This window comes from Oryx dammah, unplaced genomic scaffold (assembly GCF_014754425.2).
Source record: "Oryx dammah isolate SB20612 unplaced genomic scaffold, SCBI_Odam_1.1 HiC_scaffold_26, whole genome shotgun sequence".
NCBI classification, from domain to species: domain Eukaryota; kingdom Metazoa; phylum Chordata; class Mammalia; order Artiodactyla; family Bovidae; genus Oryx; species Oryx dammah.
The window spans coordinates 56587427-56608663 of NW_024070210.1; the positions used below are offsets into that span (position 1 = coordinate 56587427).

Here is a 21237-nt window from a genome sequence, read left to right on the forward strand (position 1 = left end):
CAGGTTTTATGCCTGGGTTGGGAAGATGCCCCGGAGGAGGGCATGGCAACACACTCCAGTACTCTTGCCTAAAGAATCCCATGGACAGATGAGACTGGCAGGCTGCAGTCCATAGGGTCACACATGACTCAAGTGACTAAGCAGCAACCTTTGGCACAACCTCCTGCTCAGTATTCGTGCTCACAGTCCTCCATCTACACTCCCAGTCCACCCCACACATTCCCAAGTCCATCTTCCTGAAACACTTATGTCATCACATTTGCTTCTGCTCAAGACCTGTTTTCCCTTCCCATCAAGCCTGAGCACCTTGGCCAGGTCCCAAAGCCCTTGTATGAATACTCTGGCTTCCCAGCAGGATCAGCCCAACACACTCATTCTCACCTCAGGGCTTCTCCTGTTTGCCTATCCGGAGATAAATTCTGCCTACTCAAATCCTATCTCTGGTTAAATTCAAGTTCTAACTCCTCCCTGAAGCCTTCCCTGACCATGCCAACCCTCAGGGATCTGAATGTGTCAGCTTCCAAAGTTGAGTACACAAGGGGATAATTATCTCTTTGTATCCTTTTCTTTCCTATATTTGTTTTCCCGACCCTCAAACTAGATTAATCTTCTTAAGGGCAGGGCAATGTCTTACACTTCATCAGGGTGACCCACCACTCCCACCATGAGACGGGCACATATCTGAACCTCAAGACTTACCAGTGCCTAGGTCTGAAAATCTGAAACACAGCATGGTTAGTGATGACAAAATTGTTTTCTGAGTGGTATAGAGACTGGTTCTAGGCATGACACAGTTGAGGCATGGGTACAAGGATTTGTGGGTTTCCCGCAATGGCACCCCACTCCAGTGCTCTTGCCTGGAAAATCCCATGGATGGAGGAGCCTGGTGGGCTACAGTCCATGGGATCGCGAAGAGTAGGACACGACTGAACGACTTCACTCTCACTTTTCACTTTCATGCATTGGAGAAGGAAATGGCAACCAACTCCAGTGTTCTTGCCTGGAGAATCCCAGGGACGGGGGAGCCTGGTGGGCTGCCGTCTATGGGGTTGCACAGAGTCGGACACGACTGAAGTGACTTAGCAGCAGCAGCAGCTGGTGGCTCAGAGGATAAAGCATCTCCCTGCAATGTGTGGGAGATCCGGGTTGGATCCCTGGGTTGGGAAGATCCCCTGGAGAAGGAAATGGCAACCCACTCCAGTGTTCTTGCCTGGAGAATCCCATTGACAGAGGAGCCTGGAGGGCTACAGTCCACGGGGTCGCAGAGTCGGACATGACTGAGTGACTTCACTTTCACTTTCCCTTTCAGGCGGCTCAGTGATAAAGACTCTGCCTGCCAATTCTGGAGACAAAGAAGACGTGTGTTCGATCCCTGAGTTGGGAAGATCCCTTGGAGAAGGAAATAGCAAACCAATGCAATATTCTTGCCTGGAAAATTTCATGGACAGAGGAGCCTTGCAGGCTACAATCCATGGAGTCACAAAGAGTCAGAACTACTGATGATACACACAGCATAAACACACAAGAGAATTTTCTTGGTATACCAGAAAGTTCCTTCAATCTTTAAGGAATGCCTATGGGCATAATTTTTAACTCAACACTCTTGAAGGTCCCTTGGACAGCAAGGAGATCAAACCATTCAATCCTAAGGAAATCAACCCTGAATATTCATTGGAAGGACTGATGCTGAAGCTGAAGCTCCAATGCTTTGGCCACCTGATGCGAAGAGCCAACTAATTGAAAAAGACCCTGATGCTGGGAAAGATTGAAGGCAGGAGAAGGAGTCAGCAGAGGACGAGATGGTTGGATGGCACCAATGACTCAATGGACATGAGTTTGAACAAGTTCTGGGAGATGGTGAAGGACAAGGAAGCCTGGCATGCTGCAGTCCATGGGGTTGCAAAAGGTCAGACACGACTGAGTGACTGAACAACAACAACCTCTCTGTGCCCCAGTTCCTTCCATAAAGTACAAGCCAGCCACTCTGACCTCCTCACACAGTTGTGAGGACATATGGCAAACCTGTACTACAAGGAACTTAAAGGTATCAGCCTTTTCACAGCAAGGAGACCATCAACAAAATGAAAAAAGACAACTGTGGAATGGGAAAAAATACAAATGATATGACTGATGAGGAGTGAATATCCAAAATACATAAACAGCTCATATAACTCAATACAAAAAAACCCCTATTAAAAATGGGCACAAGACTTGAATAGACGTTTTTCAAAAGAAGATATACAGATGCCAATAGGCATATAAAAATATGCTCAACATTGCTAATCATCAGAGAAATGCAAATCAAAGCTACAGTGAGTTATCACCTCACACCTGTCAGAATGGCTAGCATCAAAAAGTCTATAAGTAACAAATGTTGATGAGGAGGTAGAGAAAACAAAATGCTCATATAACTGGTAAGTAAGTAAGTAAGTGAAGTCGCTCAGTCGTGTTCGACTCTTTGCGACCCCATGGACTGTAGCCTACCAGGCTCTTCTGTTCATGGGATTTTCCAGGCAATAGTACTGGAGTGGATTGCCATTTCCTTCTCCAGTGGATCTTCCCGACCCAAGGATCGAACCCAGGTTTCCCGCATTGTAGACAGATGCTTTAACTGGTACAGCCACTGGAGGGTCCTCAGAAAACTAAAATGAGAGCTGCTGCTGCTGCTAAGTCACCTCAGTCGTGTCCAACTCTGTGTGACCCCATAACCCACCTGGCTCCGCTATCCCTGGGATTCTGCAGGCAAGAACACTGGAGTGGGTTGCCATTTCCTTCTCCAATGCATGAAAGTGAAAAGTGAAAGGGAAGTCGCTCAGTCATGCCGGATCAGTCCAGCAATTCTACTCCTAGGTATATATACAATGAAAACAAAAACACTAATTCAAAAAGATACATGTATCCCAAAGTTCATAGCAACACTATTTGTAACAGCCAGTATGTGGAAGCAACCTATATGTCTGTGGACAGATGAATAGATAAAGATATGTTTATGTATATATATACACACACACAATGGAATATTACTCAGCTATAAAAAAGAATGAAATAATGCCGTTTGCAGTGACATGGGTGGACCTAGAGGTTATTTTTAATTAATTATAATTTATTAATTATATCACATAATTTATATTAATTGTATTATATTAATTAATTATATTGATTAAGTCAGACAGAAAAATACAAGTATCATATGATATCACTTATATATGAAATTTTAAAAGATGATACAGAAGAACTTATTAACAAAACAGGAACAGATTTACATATATAGAAAACAAATTATAGTTACCAAAGGGGAAGAAGGAAGGGATAAATTAAGAGTTCTGGATTAACAAACTACTGTATATAACATAGATGAACAAGAAGAGCCTAAAAAAAAAAAAAGAAGACCCTTATAGCACAGGGAAATATATTCAATATCCTGTAACAAACTATAATGGAAAAAAATTGAAAAAAATTATATACACACATATATACAACTGAATCATTTGGCTATACACCAGAAGCTAACATAACCTTGTAAATCAACTATACTTCAATAAAATACAAAAAAAAAAAAAAAAGGAATTTTGCCATTTGCAAAAACATGGATGGACTTGGAGGGTATTATGCTTAGTGAAATAAGTCAGAGAAAGACAAATATTTACATTATCACTTGCATGTGGAATCTAAAAAATAAAACAAAGGAGTGAATATAACAAAACAGAGAGAGACTCACAGACATAGAGAAGAGAACAAACTAGTGATTTCCAATGAGGAGAGGGAAGGATGGAGAAATAAAACAGGAAAAGAGGATTAAGAGGTACAAATTACTATGCATAAAAAAAATAAGCTACAAGAATACATGGTACAGTACAGGGAACATAGTCAATATTTAATAATAACTTTAAATTGAGTATAATCTAAAAAACATTGAATCACTACATGGCAAACCTAAGACTAATATAACACTGTACATCAACCATACCTCAGTAAAAAAAAGCAAGAAAGAAAAGTGCCAGCAATGCATGTTACTGTCACCACCCAGCACTGCTGTAGTGACCTTCCTGAAGTCTCAGTTAATGGCCCTTTAACCCCTGGGAGGCTAGGGAGCAGGTACTGATAATGTGGCCAGGTGCCACGGAGAGGGAAGGAAGTTTCAGGCAGCCACTGACCTCACGAACATTCAACAAAACATTTTACATGGTTTACACGCACTACATGCATTCAGGAAATGTGACAAATCAATCTGCCAACAATTCACTTTCCAGAATTTACCTAACGATCATACTGGTATGAGTGTGGCACTGGAGTCTTTCCTTTTTACTACAAAATCCTCCATCTAGAATCATACTTGGCAGATAGAAAGTGAGTAGACGAGGTATGAAGATGCATATATAAGGATGAGCATTGCAGTTACAACCTCGATGGTGGTGGTGGTTTAGTCACTGAGTCTTGTTCTACTCTTGAGATCCCATAGACTGGAGCCCCCATGGGACTTTCTAGGCAAGAATGCTGGAGTGGGTTGCCATTTCCTTCTCTGGGGATCTTTCTAACCCAGGGTTCAAACACGCATCTCCTGCATTGCAAGTGGATCTTTTACCACTGAGCCACTAGGGAAGCCCCAACCGCCTCACAGCTGTGTGTCGTGCTATGTCCAGTCACTTCAGTCGTGCCCGACTCTTTGCAACCCAGGAACCGTAGCCCGCCAGGCTCCTCTGTCCATGCAATTTTCCTGGCAAGAATAACTGGAGTGGATTGCCATGCCCTCCTCCTGGGGATCTTCCTGACCCAGGGATTGAACCTGCATCTCTTGTATTGCAGGCAAGTTCTTTACCTGTTAAACCATGAGGGAAGACACACAACCTTAACGTCACTGGTTAAATTCATTATGGTCCATCCATAATAGATGGTCTATGCAATTGTTAAACAGAACATCACACACACATACGCACACACAGATCTGTGAAAATGCACAAGACTAAAAACAAATTGCAAAACAGCATTCTGATCCCATCTACATGTACAGTCTGAGCCAAGCTACATAAAAAAAAAAAAAAACAGAATGTGCCTATGTATAGTTGTATATGCATAGACCATGTCCAGAAGGATACATGGAAACTTAACAGTGGTGCTTTCTGAGGACTGGGGCTAGAGGGATTCAGGAGGATGAGGGAGGAAACGTTTCAGTGCACTCTTTGATTTTTTTTTTTCAATTGACTAGTTTGCTTTTGCAGCTATAAAAGTTAACCTGATCATGGTTAGAAATTCTATCTGTGATGTCACATGGCCAATAAACACATTCCCCAAGGAAAGGACAGAGAGCAATGTTTACAGTGTAATGTAACTGGGGAAAACAGGGTATAAACTGTATCTCCGGTGTCATCCTAATGGCGTACATTCATAAAGAAGCACGGAAGCAACCATTTCTAGATCCCAACAGCCCTGAGGCCCCTGCCACCCCCGCCCCCAGGCGATCCACAAGGTGGCAACCAAGTCCTTGAGCAGCCGACTCGGTTCCACAGCCAGAGAGCAGGAAGCAGCCACAGTGACTGCAAAGGTCCCGGAGGAGTGAGACAGGTCCTTCCCTTCATTCCCAGGAAAAACGAAGTGGGATGAGCCTGCCTTCACTCTGCTTCAGGGCTGAGACCTTGTTCTTCCTTACTGAGACTTTAGACATCAAGTGAATCTGTGTGATTTTTTTTTAAGTCTTTATTGAACTTGTTACAATATTGCTTTTGTTTATGTTTTGGCTTTTTTGGCCGAGAGGCATGTGGGACCTTATCTCCTCGAGCAGGGATCCAACTGCAGCCCCTGCACTGGAAGGCAAAGTCTTAACCACTGGACTGCGGGAGAATTCCCTGAATCTAGTGTGATCTTGAAAGGCAGAAAGTGGCAGCCTAAAGGATACTAGGTGCGTTTAAGACTTAGTAAGCAGGCAGAAAGGTGAAACCAGGCAAAAGTCTTCCCAGCAGCTAAGATGTCTCTGAATTCCTCACAGCAGCTCTGTAGAAGCAAATCCCTTAAGAAAATAGAAGGGTTTGCTGGGAAAGGGGTGAGATTTTAAAAGTAAAGAACCTAAGGGCTGGAAGATCTTAAGGTACCAGCTAGCCCAGCACCTGTACTACTAGGAAAGGAACTGAGGCCTAGAAAAGAATGTCTTCCTGGGAATTTCCTGGCGGTCCAGTGGTTAAGACTCCGTGCTTCCACTGCAGTGGGCCACAGGTTTGAACCCTGGTAGAGGAATTAAGATCCCACATGCCTCGCTGGGCGGTCAAAAACAAGTGTTCCTTCCAAAAAACTAAAGACCTAGGAAAGAGGGGTCTCTTAAGTGACCAGAGTTATAAGCTTCCTGGCGCTGACTGGGAAAGCAAGCTAGAATTGAGAAATGATCCATCCTGGAAAAATACAGTTGGCTGCATGTGACACGGAAGCCACAGGAAACAAAGGTCCAGTCCCCGTAGGTGCTCTAGCCTCACATGAATAAGTCATGATGCCATAGTGAATGGATAGGGATCTCCTGCCTCAGGACGAATTAGTCATCGCATTTAGCAAATCCCAACCTTCTCTGGGTGTGGCTGGCAGTTTAGCCAGAAAGAATAAACACCTTCCAGCCAGGGTTCTGAGTCGGAGGCTTGGCGGCCTGCATCCTCCCCGGGGGTGCAGTGACTCGGGTTAAGTGTTCATTGACTATATTTTCCTCTAACCAAGGGCTCCAAGATGGCCTTCTCCCAACCAGAGCATCCGACCACCAAGGTGACTATCCCAACAGCCCACAGGTCTCTGAAAGGTCCTGTCTGATAATGGCAGGAAGGTGCTGGGGGTGGAGGCGGAGGCATGGGTTTCTCCAACCCTTCCTTGAGCACAGGGAGAACCTTCCTGCAATCACCCAACGTTCAGCCTGAAAGGCATACTCTGAGAGTATCTAACAGCCCAACACCCTGGTTTCCAGAAGAAGAAATGAGAACCCAGGAAGTGACTGATATATCCAAAGCCACCCAGTAATTTAGGAACGAATCAACCAGGACTTCCCTGGTGGTCCAATGGTTAAGATTCCACTTTCCAATGCAGGGGACACAGGTTCAATCCCTGGTCGGGGAACTAAGATTCCCATAAGCTGAGGGGCAACTAAGCCTGCACACCACAACTAAGGGCTGGGGACTTGGGGGCCTCAAAAAGGGAGAGGCCTGCCCACCACAATGAAGATCCCGTCACAGGTAAGACTCAACACAGTAAAAACTAGTTGGCTTTTTTTTTAAATAAAAGGAACATATCACCCATTCCTGGGTTTTCATTTGTTCTTCTGGAAAACCCGTGTTGGATTATTAGATACTCTGGAAGGTCCCTTTCAGGTTCCATATTGTAGGACCATCCCAACAGCTCTGGGGTCTCTGAAGAAGACTCAGGTCCTGGCCAAGGCCAGGAGCCCCAAACACTCTCCTATGCCAGAATGAGCAGCCAATGGTGTCTATCAAAGACTACGGGCAAGGTACCACAGGGGAGCTGACATCTAACTGAAAAAACAGATGCGAGCCCTCAGAAAAGTCAATATCATTAAATAGAAACAAGATGTGCCACCTTTGAGAGAGGAGAGATAAGTCAGCAGACAAGAAAAAGGAGGCATCCTCAAAGGAGGCAGGCAGGGAAGGATGGGGGTGATGTGGGCAGAAGAGCAGGGCAGGTCTCTGCAGAGTGCTGAGGTGGCAGGAGAGGGCACTGTGTGGTCAGGGACCCGTGCCAACTGCAGTCTGGCCAGAGACAGACAGCCTGGCTGACCCATGGGCCCTGCCTGGCCAAGGACACCCTCTCTCCTGCCTATGCCATGCAGGACAAGGACAGCATGTTCCAGGTGGGAATTACAGCTCTGAAGTTCAAAGCAGCTAACCCCAGGGCTCTGGGAGCTCTTTCTACGAGGCCATCCCACTGCCGGTCTATGGGGGGCCAAGACCCACTTGACCATAGGCTCAGGGGGCTCCTTGGGGAAGGGAGATGGCCGCATTGGCACAGGGCCCAGCTTTCAGTGAGAGCACTGACTTCAGAGGTCTCAGGCAGCTCCAGGAGGTACAAGGGGTGACAGATGTGGTAGGTAAAATAGTGGCCCCTCAAAAAAAGATACATCCGTGTCCTGATCCCCAGAACCTGTGAATGTAACCTATGTGGAAAAGAGGTCTCTGCGGATGTCATGGATTTAAGGATCTTGAGAGGAGATCACCCTGGATTACCTGTTAGGGCTCTAAATCCAGTCACAGTTGTCCTTATAAGAATAAAACAGGATCACCTGGAACCTGAGAGGCTACACCAGGGTGTCGGAGGCCTGGTGAGAGACGATGGCCAAGAACAAACTAAGAGGGCAGAAGTCCAGGAATGTATTCCACATAGCCAGTCAAAAAAGCTTTAAGGTTAAAAATAAAGCAAAACCAGTAACCACTAATCTTAAGAAGATAAACATTATGAATGATGAAAAAGTTAACAGAGTGAATAAAGCTTTTATAGATATACAGAAGGAACTGGCAAACTTCTCAAAAGGCCTTTCCCTTGAACCTCTGCAGAAACAACTGATGTCTCAGCAGTGTCATGAAAACGTACCAGTTAACGGTGATGAAGCTACAAGGTTAATGGCTCAGTTGTAATACACCAATGATGCATCAAATTCCCCAAAAAGACCAATAAATTTAATCTTTTATACAATTTTATTAAAAAAAAAAAAAGAATAAAACAGGACTTCCCTGGTGGTCCAGTGGTTAAGAATCTGCCTGCCAATGCAGGGGACACAGGTTTGATCCCTGGTCCAGGAAGATCCCACATGCCCACGGAGCAACCGATCTGGCACATCACAACTAGTGGGCGCCACTCTCTAGAGCCCACACTTCTCAACAAGAGAAGCCCATGCACCACAACTAGAGAGTGCCCCCTCCTCTCTGCCAACTAGAGAAAGCCCGCATGCAGCAATGGAGACCCAGCGCAGAAGGAAGGGAAGAGGCAGAGGGAGAGTCGACAGAAGGGGAGGACACATAGAGACACACGGGGAGAAGGGGATGTGAAGACCAAGGCAGAGGCTGGAGTGATGGAGCTACAAGCCAGGAATGCCAAGGATAACTGGAATCGGAATCCAGGTGAGGGGCTTGAAACCCAGCCTCCCTCAGAGCTTCCAGAAGGCATGAGCTCTAGCAATACCTTGATTTCAGACTTTTGGTCTCCACATCTGTGACAGAATATATGTCTGTTGTTTCAATCACCTAGTTTGAGGTAATTTATTATGGCAGCCCCAGGAAATTAATACATCAGGGAAGGGGGTCAGGGAAGCAGGTTGGGGGTTTCAGGAGTCCTGGGAAATGTCACTCATCTTTGCGTAACAGGGGTCACAAAAACCTGTGGTAGTAGCACTATCCCGGGAGGGTATCTGAGGGGGACAAGGCAACCCCTGGCTTCTGAGGATGTCAAATCCGCAGGATGGAGGAGCCATGAATACAAGGCCCCACCCAGCTCACCCCACCCTGCTTGCTCATCAGGCATGGCTCCCACCAGCAGGGCTCATCATGTTAAAGATTCTCTATCCAGAGCTGGGGTCCTGTCCACCCACCTAAGGTCCCTCCACACTTGACCTTCTTTATCCATGAGGTCCCCAAAAGTGACAAGCACCCTTCTTCTCCAGCAAGTTTTTCAGAGCTCATTTGCGTAGAGTAGTTCAGGGGGAAGGATGCTAGCTTTGGCATCAAACAGATCTGACTTTTAATCCTAGGATGATTTGAGATACCTAGTGATTAGGCCTCCCTGAGCCTCAGTTTTCTCATCTGTAAAATGGGATAATGAGGACAATTAGAAACAGCATAGGTAGGGGACGTCCCTGGTGGTCCAGTGGTTAAGAATCTACCTTCCAATGCACAGGAAACAGGTATGATCCCTGGTCGGAGAGCTAAGATCCCACATGCTCCGGGGCAGCTAAGCTCGAGTGCCCCAACTAAAGAAAGCTGTGTGCCCCAACGAAAGAGCCCACATGATGAAACAAAAACCTCCCACGTGCTGCAACTAAGACCCAAGGCAGCCAAATAAATAAGAAACAGCACAGGTAAAACGCCTGGTCTATATGTGCTGCACAACAGGAGCACAGTAAATGGCAGCAATTATCATCATTATTTACATGAATAACAAAGTTTTTCTGGAACACTGGCCTGAACCTACCTTGTCCTCACTGCTGGGGTGGGACATAAAGAGATCTGCAACAGGGGGGCTGTCCTCCAGGGCCCTCACTCAGCAGAGTTGCTGAGTACCTGCTGTGGTCCCTCTTCTTACTCACCTCACCTCCATATCCCTCGCTTGCCAGTCACTAGCCATGATCCCAGCCCTCTATGTGCCTCCCATAGGCACACAGTTCATATTTGTTTTGTCTATAAGGAATAAATGATATTGAGTGAGTCACCTAACCTCTTGATATGTCAATTTTCTCATCTAATGGGGCTCACAGCACCTACTCACTCTGCTGCCTCACAGGCAATGGTAAAAACCAAATAGAAACAGCAGCCACAGAAGGCCACAGAGGCATAACCCATACAAAGCCCCACAAGCACCTCAAAGGCTGTCCCATCTTCTGCGAGGTGGGCTCTGCTGGGCCCAGGACAGTCTTGGGATGCTCACATCTCCCTTTGCCCAGAGAGCCTGCAACCCAGCAGCATGGCAGGTCCGCATCGTAAACTGGGTGCAAACCTCCCCGCCTTTCCTGCTCTGGAGTCAGAAAACCTGGGCTCAACTTCTGATGCTGCCTCTTCCTAGATGTGTGACCAGGTCACTTAACCTCTCTGAGCCTCTTTTTTCTCTTCTGTAAAATAGGGTTAATTGTCCCTGCCTATCTAGAAATGTAGCCACAAGAATCAAATGAGATAATGTATGTGAATGTGCTTCATAAACTGTAAGCTCAGTTCAGTTCAGTTCAGTCACTCAGTCGTGTTCGACTCTTTGCGACCCCATTAATTGCAGCACGCCAGGCCTCCCTGTCCATCACCAACTCCCGCACTTCACTCAAACTCATGTCCATCGAGTCGGTGATGCCATCCAGCCATCTCATCCTCTGTTGTCCCCTTCTCCTCCTGCCCCCAATCCCTACCAGCACCAGAGTCTTTTCCAATGAGTCAACTCTTCGCATGAGGTGGCTAAAGTACTGGAGTTTCAGCTTCAGCATCAATCCTTCCAAAGAACACCCAGGACTGATCTCCTTTAGGATGGACTGGTTGGATCTCCTTGCAGTCCAAGGGACTCTCAAGAGTCTTCTCTAATACCACAGTTCAAAAGCATCAATTCTTCAGTGCTCAGCTTTCTTCACAGTCCAACTCTCACATCCATACATGACCACAGGAAAAACCATAGCCTTGACTAGATGGACCTTTGTTGGCAAAGTAATGTCTCTGCTTTTCAATATGCTATCTAGGTTGGTCATAACTTTCGTTCCAAGGAGTAAGTGTCTTTTAATTTCATGGCTGCAGTCACCATCTGCAGTGATTTTGGAGCCCAAAAAATAAAGTCTGTCACTGTTTCCACTGTTTCCCCATCTATTTGCCATGGAGTGATGGGACCAGATGCCATGATCTTCGTTTTCTGAATGTTGAGCTTTAAGCCAAATTTTTCACTCTCCTCTTTCACTTTCATCAAGAGACTTTTTAGTTCCTCTTCACATAAACTGTAAAGTACTATACAGATGAAGGTGATTATTACGTTTATCACTTTATGTCAAAAAACAGACACTGGACTTCCCAGGTGGTCCAGTAGTTAAGAATCCTCTTGCCAATGCAGACACAGGTTTAATCCCTGATTCAGGAAGATTCACATGCCACAAGGCGGTTAAGCCTATTAGCCACAACCACTGAGCCAGCGCTCCAGAGCCCATCGGCCACAACTACTGAAGACCCTGTACCTAGGAGCCCATGCTCTGCAACAAGAGAAACCACCACAATAGGAAGTCTGTGTACTGCAGCTACAGAGTAGCCCCCAGTCACCACAACTAGAGAAAGCCCACATACAGAAACAAAGACCTAGCGTGGCCCCCCCAAAACAAAAACAAAAACAAAAAACAGACACATTGGTGTGAGCCTCAGAGGAACCAGACTCTTGAGCCAGGAGAATACAGATGCCTCTGCTCCTTTCAGTTTTGGTAACTTTGAAGCCTTCTCCATCAAATTTAAAAATCCTATGTGGCTTTGCCAGGAGACCAAATATATTCTAGCCACAACTCTGGAGAACCACAGAATAAGCCATTCTATTACGGGTGCTGCTGGGCTTCAATCAACTCAGCTGCTTGGGACAACAACACAGTTTTTTAAAAGCACCACATACCACCACAATTCAGCCCCTCCCCCAAAAAACACATATCCTTTCTCCTAAGAAAATAAAATAAGTGATGTGAGTGTTTGTGGACTCAGTCACTCACTCGTGCCCGAATCTGCGACTCCATGAACTGTAGTCCACCCTCTAGTCATGGGATTTTCCAGACAAGAATACTGGAGTGGGTTGCCATTTCCTCCTCCAGGAGATCTTCACTAGGGATCAAACTCATGTCTCCTGTGCCTCCCATGTGACAGGAGGATTCTTTACCACTAAGCCACCTGAGGAGCCCAAAATAAGTGGAAACCAATTTTAACCAATGAACTCCAACTCTGAGGGATTCACTGTTGGAAGGCAGGCCTTCCCGGTTAAAGGCAGTGGACAAAACATTCTCTATTTAGTTTGAAGGTAGAGAGACTTCCAGGGGAGGTGGGTGAGGAAGTGAGGTTTCTGGCCAGTCCCAAGGACTCTGAGGACCTCTCTGGGTCCAAAAGCTGATTGCTCAGACTCAGAATTAGCTCTACCAAGCCAGCTACAAAGTCAAACCCCCATGATACTCCTCTACTAGTTGTTTTAATCAGGGACAAAGTAGGCCTACAGACCAGTTTCTCCTCCCCCAGAGGTTCTGATACCGCAGCCCCCAACTCTACTGCCTTCCCCAACAAATGACCTCTGCCATCACACAAGCAATGATGAAGATGAAGGGACCATTGGACTGGCCAGAAGGACCCTCAAAGGAGGCTCAACTGTCCCATGGTTCCTGTGGCCCCAGTGCCCCTCACTGGGTCGCCCCAGGGTGAGGAGGGCAGATGCACCCACACCTGGGGACAGGGCTGACACATCAGGATCCTACATGTAGTTATTAGGTAGGTTTAGAAACGCTGGGCTGGAGGAAGCACAGCTGGAATCAAGATTGCTGGGAGAAATATCAATAACCGCAGATATGCAGATGACATCACCCTTATGGCAGAAAGTGAAGAGGAACTAAAAAGCCTCTTGATGAAAGTGAAAGAGGAGAGTGAAAAAGTTGGCTTAAAGGTCAACATTCAGAAAACGAAGATCATGGCATCTGGTCCCATCACTCCATGGCAAATAGATGGGGAAACAGTGGAAACAGTGTCAGACTTTATTTTGGGGGGCTCCAAAATCACTGCAGATGGTGACTGCAGCCATGAAATTAAAAGACACTTACTCCTTGGAATGAAAGTTATGACCAACCTAGATAGCATATTGAAAAGCAGAGACATTACTTTGCCAACAAAGGTCCATCTAGTCAAGGCTATGGTTTTTCCTGTGGTCGTGTATGGATGTGAGAGTTGGACTGTGAAGAAAGCTGAGTGCCAAAGAATCGATGCTTTTGAACTGTGGTGTTGGAGAAGACTCTTGAGAGTCCCTTGGATTGCAAGGAGATCCAACCAGTCCATCCTAAAGGAGATCAGTCCTGGGTGTTCTTTGGAAGGATTGATGCTGAAGCTGAAACTCCAATACTTTAGCCACCTCATGCGAAGAGTTGACTCATTGGAAAAGACCCTGATGCTGGGAGGGATTGCAGGAAGGAGGAGAAGGGGATGACAGAGGATGAGATGGCTGGATGGCATCACCAACTCGATGGACATGAGTCTGAGTGAACTCCGGGAGTTGGTGATAGACAGGGAGGCCTGGCGTGCTGCATGGGGTCGCAAAGAGTCAGACACGACTGAGTAACTGAACTGAACTGACTGAGTCACTCGATCTTGCTCAATCTTGCTGTAGCCCACCAGGCTCCCCTGTCCATGGGATTTCCCAGGCAAGAATACTGGAGTGGGTTGCCATTTCCTTCTCCAGGGAATCTTCCCGACCCAGGGATCAAACCTAGGTCTCCTGCATTGCAGGCACTCTTTTCTGACTGAGCCACCGGGGAAGCTCCATGAGCTTACCGGCCAACGCTCTCCACTTGGGGTTGCTTCCTCCTTCAAAGACCCTCGGTCCCGGATGGAGACTGCATGCACCTTGCTGTTAGCTCAGGCTCTCTCTGAAGGTGTCTGCTCTCCAATGGAAAACCCTAAACTGCTTGAGAGGCAGCCTGGCAGGGAGGGAAGAGCACATGCTTTGCAGCCAGGCAGATGTGGGTTTGAAAACATCTGCTGGGCTCTGAAGTTTTTGTTTGTTTTTTAATACTTTTATTTATTTATTTACTTTTGGCTGCACTGGGCCTTTGTTGCTGCACGGGGGCCTTCTCCAGTTGCCGCAGGCGGAGGGAGGCTACTCTCTAGTTGTGGTGCGCGGGCTTCTCATTGCAGTGTCTTCTCTTATTGCAGAGCACGGGTTCCAGGGCGCACAGGCTTCATTAGTTGCAGCACATAGGCTCAGTAGTTGTGGCTCATGGACTTAGTGGCCTCATAGCACGTAGAATCTTCCCAGACCAGGGTTCGAACCCATGTTCCCGCATTGGCAGGCAGGTTCTTAACCACTGGACTACCAGGGAAGTCTGCTCTGAAGTTGCAGGTGTCACCTCTCACCTCCCTGCTTTCCTCATCCCTAAAAGGTAGCTAATGCCTATCACACAAAGTTTTGTAAGGATTAGTAATAACATGCAGATGGTTCCTGGGGTACAGTTGGTCCTTAATCAGTGATAATTATTATCATAATGGCACTCCCACCTGTGCCCTCCAAATTCTAAGGCCTGGGCCCTCCTCTATACCTGGCTTCTGCGACCTTACCAGAACCACTGGAACCACTTACAAGACTGCCCTGTTCTCAGACCTGCCTAGATCTGGGCCAAGGCAGGCCTGGTCGCTGCAGAGTACAGGACTGGCAAACAAAAAGTGCTCAAAGCAGTAAGTGTTTGTTGACACAGAAGAAAAAAAAAAATCCTGCTCTCTCAAGTGATTGGAACTTTTTCCCACCACATTCCACTTTCATGGGTACAACCAATAAGTAAACACACTTAGATTAGGGTTTATTCTGAAGATAAACTTCTCTCATTTGGAGTTCTCTGGTTTTTTGACAGCTACGTTATCATACAGCACCCAGCAGGCAAAACACAAAGATCTGAGGTACTTAGATGATTCTGAAAGTGACTTCTGACTCTTCAAAGAAGGGCATTCTACTCCTAAGACACTGTCTTTTTCTGATTATAAAAGCAATGTGATCATTTGGACAGTGTGAAAAACAGAAGAAAAAAAAACGCATAGCAAAAAAATCAAATTATTGGCAGTTTCACCATCTCTAGAGAACGTCACAGTGCATGTTTCGATGTATTTTCCTTCCAGTCTTTTTTCTGTATGCTTCAAGAACGTATGAATCCATTCATTTAAAAATGAACCATGAGTAAGCAGGGACAGCAGCTGTGAATTGGCAGTGAAACCTCCCTCCTCCTGTTGTAGGTTCTGCCCACCGCTAAACAACTTATTTGTCAGTGATACACCCACACATTGTGTAAATGCATCTTATCAGTGCTTGTTGACCTTCTACCCTTGGGGTGAGTTAACACAGTCTTCTCTGCTTTCCATTTTTGTGCCACAGAGTCAATATTTACTAGCTGTGTTGCTAAAACAGGCCCTGGGCATGGCCTCAATGCCAAGCATCCCTGTCTAATCTCTGCAGGAGCAGCCTCAGTGGCACCACAGGCTTTACTGTGTCCAGGGCCATGGCACTTGGTGAGTGACTCCTTCCCTGTTGGGCAGGTGGCCTCTGACCCAGCAAGGTTACTTCACTTAATCATAAAGTCACAGGAGGCTAGTGCTGGAAGGCACTTAAACATTAGAGATGGGGAAACTGAGATGCCCTGGGGAGGGAAAGGATTTGCCTAATCACTTACAGCTTCAGAACCAAACCCAGGATGCCTTCACTCCTATACCAGCTCTCTCTGTACGGTCTCATCTAATGCATCAACATGGAGAAAGAACTGCAGTGGCAGTGGGGGACAGAACCCATTCATCAGGACCGGAAATTGGACCAGAGCTGCTGCTCTAAGATGGTCTGCTTCACAGAGGAGTCTTCCCAGGACTGACCTGGTCTCCTACAGTGATGATTCAGGTGATCCCATGGCATCAATTCTCTTGCCATTTGCTGGAATTCATTCATTCATTCATCTGTTCATATGACAACATTTTACGGTGCCCAGTCTTGGGAAAGTATTACTTGTTTCACCAAAGCAGTTCATTGGCCCAAATTTTCTGGAAGGATCTCTTAGCAGTTATCAAGAGACACACTAAACAATAAGGTCAGGTCCTACTGTATATCACAGGGAACTATATTCAATACCTTGCCTTGTAATAAATCATGATGATTGTCCAACAGAATGGAATTCTCCAGGCAAGAATACTGGAATGGGTAGCCACTCCTTTCTCCAGGGAATCTTTCCGATCCAGAGATAAAACCTGGGCCTCCTGCATTGCAGGCAGATTCTTTACTGTCTGAACCACCAGAGATTCCATAGACAGAGGAGCCTGACAGGCTATAGTCCATGGCGCTGCAAAGGGTCAGACACAGTTGAGTGACTTTCACTTTCAATAAACCATAATGGAAAAGAATATATATATATATATATATGTGGGTGTGGGGTGGGGGCGGGCTTCCCCGGTGGCTCAGTTGGTAAAGAACCTGGTAGATATCCAGGTTCGATCCCTGGGTTGGGAACCCAGAGAAGGAAACAGCACCCCACTCCAGTACCCTTGCCTAGAAAATCCCATGCACGGAGGAGCCTGGCAGGCTGCAGTCCACAGGGTGGCAGAGAGTTGGACACAACTAAGTGACTAAACCACTACCGCATGTGTATGTGTACAACTGAATCACTTTGCTGTGCAGAAAAGCTAACACAACATTATAAATCAACTATGCTTTAAAACAGAGACTCGTCAGGTAGCCTCAAGGAAGTCTGAGGCTTAAAAGAAACTAGCTATAGGAAGGAGAATTATGGTTTGGGGGTAGATAGCTGACAGCAGGCCTCTGAAGGAAGTCCCTGTTCTTCAGAACCTCAGACACTAACAGGAGGAAGTCAAAAGCAAAAGTGTGATATCAAATGCCTGGAGTGTTTCTGTGGAGTAGCAGAAAGAGAAAGTACTGGGAGCAAGGAGATCTGTATTCACATTCCGCTTGCACCACCCAAATGCTGCATGGCCCAGAGAGGGTAAGTAGCTCGTTCAAAGTCAAACAGCAAAGTGGTGGCTAAAGTGGGGCTTGAATCAAGTGCTTTGCTCTAAGTCCATGGCTGTGGCTCAGATGTCACAGGTGAATCTTTGCATTTCTCTCATTCTCAGTCCCGAGAAAGAAACAACCACAACTTGGAACTTCCACAGCAGCTCCTCAGTTGAGATCGGTCACGGTCCCCAAGGGGAAACTCTGGCATCTGCTCTCTCTGGGCCTAGATACCCTGCTGGGGTTCGCAGGACCAGGCTCAGACACTTCCTGGAGAAGCAGGAGCAGGACAGAGGCCACAGGCTAACACCAGTGCAGGAGAAAGCTGTAATGTGCAGAGACTCCAGCACACGAGAGGGGAGAACAAACGAGCTTTCTGTACAGCGCCTGGGATGTCAGACAGCTCTGCACACTTGCCCTATTCCCCTGCCCCGCCCCCTCCAGGCAAGAAAACAAAGAAGGTCGTGTGAACAGGGCTGTGATGAAAATAATGCCGCTGCATTTCTACCTTCTTCTGGGCTTGGAAACACAAACTCAAACCCTCGAGGGCTCAGTGCTGGCTGAGCACAGTCTTTGGTTACACCAGCCCCTGTATTTGTGGAGTGCCTGCTGCAGATCCAGCTCTAGGCTAGAGGTGGTGGGAACACTAAGAAGGATAAACCTTGACCTCCGTCTAAACGGGGCTCTCCGCCTGGCTCAGAATACAGAATGAACCTTCAGGAAATCTACTTCAGAACAATTATGTATGGGGCAGTAATGCACTGAGTCAGCCACACCCTTCAGTTTCATCTTTCAGCCACTGATCCCTGAACCTGTATCAGACAGCTACAGGAAAGATGTGGCTTAGACCCTGGCCTTGAAGCTCTCACCTTGCAAGGCGGAAATGAAGATGGCGACAAAAATAGAAACAAAACGCGTTAGAGATATACATCATCTCCCCTCAGTTTGACCGATACCAATGACTAGTAAAACTTTAATGGTCAGCTTAGACTTTTGTCCATCCCCTGCTTGCTACTCTGGGCTCGCCCACTGCTTCCCTATCAGAGCCTGTCATCCAGTTTCTGGGGGACCCACCTCCACAAACACAACTTTCATTTTTCCTGTCTATTTGGGGCGGCTCAAGTCCACACTCACTGCTCAGCCTATTCAAATCCCACCCATTCTTCACTAAGCTCCCACCTCCCAAAATCTTTCCTGGCTGTTCCAGCCCACAGAGGCAGCCACGTTCCAAATCAGTACCATGTGGATTGTCTGCAAGTTCTTTTCACTGCACTATGTTCTGACAGCTCTTGAATTCCTGCCAAGGAAGATATTCTCATGGGCTGTTTTGTTTGTTTGTGTGCCTCCTCTCTATAAGTTCCTAGAAAGCATAAACTATATCTTTGTACTCACTCCTCCTCCACCCTTCCCTATGCCCATCAAAGCATCTTCTACCCAATCGATGTTTTGATGGGTATTTCATAGAAACGTGGCATTTTCGAGTTGAGGAGGGGTGGAAATGGGACTAGGGGCTAGAGAAGAAGAGAAATTTGATTAATGTCACAGAATAAAACCAGAATAGAGATCCTGGGAACCAGGTGAAACTAGAACTCATTCAAACATTTATTGGGTACCTACTATGTGCCTATCACTGGGTAAGACACTACAAGATGAAACAGAATGACCTCCAGAGCCTATGACCAGAAAGCTCACTGGACTACAAGTGGCCTTAGGGTAGCTCTTTGTTAAGGAGTGGTACCAAAGAGGATGGAAGCACACTCACAGGCAAGTAATGGCAACTAGAGAATCCATAACATACTGTAGGAATGTAGAACAAGAGCACCCAACTTTGCCTGCTGTCCACATGCCTGCAGCCGTCAGGATAGGCTTCTGGAAGGAAGCAGAACTTGGGAATGGGTAGAAGTGGAGCAGGGCTCCATATGTGGGTGAGACACAGATGACACAGGGGAGGCATGCCAAAAGGTGGTCATTGCAACAGAAAGGGGACCTAGAAGCCAGAAAGGAATTAGCTTGTGGAACCACTGCGTCTTCCATTCCCTGCTCAACCTACATCAGGCCTTAGACAGGGGCCCTTCAATTGGCTTTCAGCTGATATATCACCGGTTCAGGCAGACAGAGCTTTTTATCCAGCCATCTCCATAGCTTAGTATGTTTCTCAAGTACCATTCTGAAAGAAATGATCTTTTATTACCTTCAAACTGTAACCTTTTTATTTTGTATTGGGATAAAGCTAATTAATGGGCTTCCCTGGTGGTTCAGCTGGTAAAGAATCTGCCTGCAATGCGGGAGACCTGGGTTTGATCCCTGGGTTGGGAAGATCCCCTGGAGAAGGGAACGGCTACTCACTCCAGTATTCTGGCCTGGAAAATTCCATGGACTGTATAGTCCATAGGGTCACAAAGAGTTGGACATGACTGAGCAACTTTCACTTTCACTTTTCACATAACCAATTACCAATGTTGTGATAGTTTCAGGGGAACAGTGAAGGGACTCAGCCATCCATATACACGTATCCTTTCTTCCCCAAACCCCTCTTCCATCCAGGCTGCCACATAACATTGAGCAGGGTTCCCTGTGCTATACAGTAGGTCCTTGTTTGTTATCCATTTTGAATATAGCAGCATGTACATGACTTTCCCAAACTCACTAACTATCCCTCTCCCTCCAGCAACCGTAAGTTCATTTTCTAGTCTGTGAGTCTTTTTCTGTTTTGTAAGTAAGTTGAAAGAAGTGATCTTGGATCCAGGTGTACAGTCTACACAAATTGGGACACTTCAAAACATATGAATCGACAGAGCCCCACCCCAGACCTTCTAGATCTGAATCCCTGGCATGTACACATGTGTGCTTGTTTTAAACCTTCTCTGTGATTCAGATGTGCTGCCCAAGATGACAATCACGGTGGTACACACTTCAGTCATAATCTCATTCAGTCCTCTAGAATCAGGAGAGATGGAAGTTCAAATCCTGGGCTGATAAGGCAGGTGGTATGTTCTCCACTTGAAAGATGAGAAAACCAAGGCTCAGAGAGGTAAAGCCACTTGCCTAAGGTCACACAGGCAGTGAATAGTAAAACTGGGACTTGTATCCAGGTTTGACTTCTGAGTCTGAGACACAATTTTTTTTTAAATTTTCTTTGGGGGTTGCGGGTGGCGGAGGGGACATGCTACTGCACAGCATGTGGGCTCATAGTTTCTCAACCAGGGATCAAATCCACACCCCTTGCATTGGAAGACAGTCTTAACCACTGACTGCCAAGGAAGTCCCCCAAGAAACAAATTTTTGACTGTGCATTGGAGGGGGGGTGGTTCAGCTGCCCTGGAGATGGTCCAGCCACAGGCCCTCCTGGAGGGTAACAGCACAGAGAACCAGGGGCATTGGGGTTCGAGGAGAGGGTGGAGACAAACCGGCTTAGCCAGGGCCTCAACATGCTTCCTGACCAGCAGAGAGCTGAAATCTCAGAGACATGTGTGGACCCCAGGAAGGCTCTTATATCAGGGCTCAGCTGAGACATCAGAAAGAATTTCATAATCGCAAACTCTGGAAACACTGCTGACTTAGCTGAGTCCAAAGGTGTGTTCTACAATCTCTTTACAAAATCTTTTCAAGATTGCTACCTAGACCTGTGTTTACAAAGCCCTGTGCCCACACAGCCTTACCTCCACTCCAACTGGCCTCCCTGCTCTCAAGAGGAGGGGCTGGGTCTTTGTGCCTCTGTTTCCTTTTCTATAAAATGGGGACAGTGACCTGCCCACCGCCCACCTGCCCCAACGTGGTGGCTCATGATCAAATGACGTAACAGAGGAGAAGCTGCCTGACCCAGCTCCCCGC

The 21237-nt window shown here is 46.6% G+C and overlaps 2 protein-coding genes across 3 annotated transcripts in view; one reads left to right on the forward strand and one right to left on the reverse strand.

Moving 5' to 3' along the window:
• The window catches only part of DAPK2 (death associated protein kinase 2), a 134963-nt gene that overhangs the window by 91368 nt on the left and 22358 nt on the right, over nucleotides 1-21237 (reverse strand). The gene's annotated exons all lie outside the window — the stretch shown is intronic.
• LOC120853081 (ribosomal biogenesis factor-like) lies at nucleotides 8259-8672 on the forward strand. The gene has a single exon (XM_040226712.1). The coding sequence runs from the start codon at nucleotides 8307-8309 to the stop codon at nucleotides 8607-8609; it is 303 nt and encodes a 100-aa protein (XP_040082646.1). The 5' UTR covers nucleotides 8259-8306; the 3' UTR covers nucleotides 8610-8672.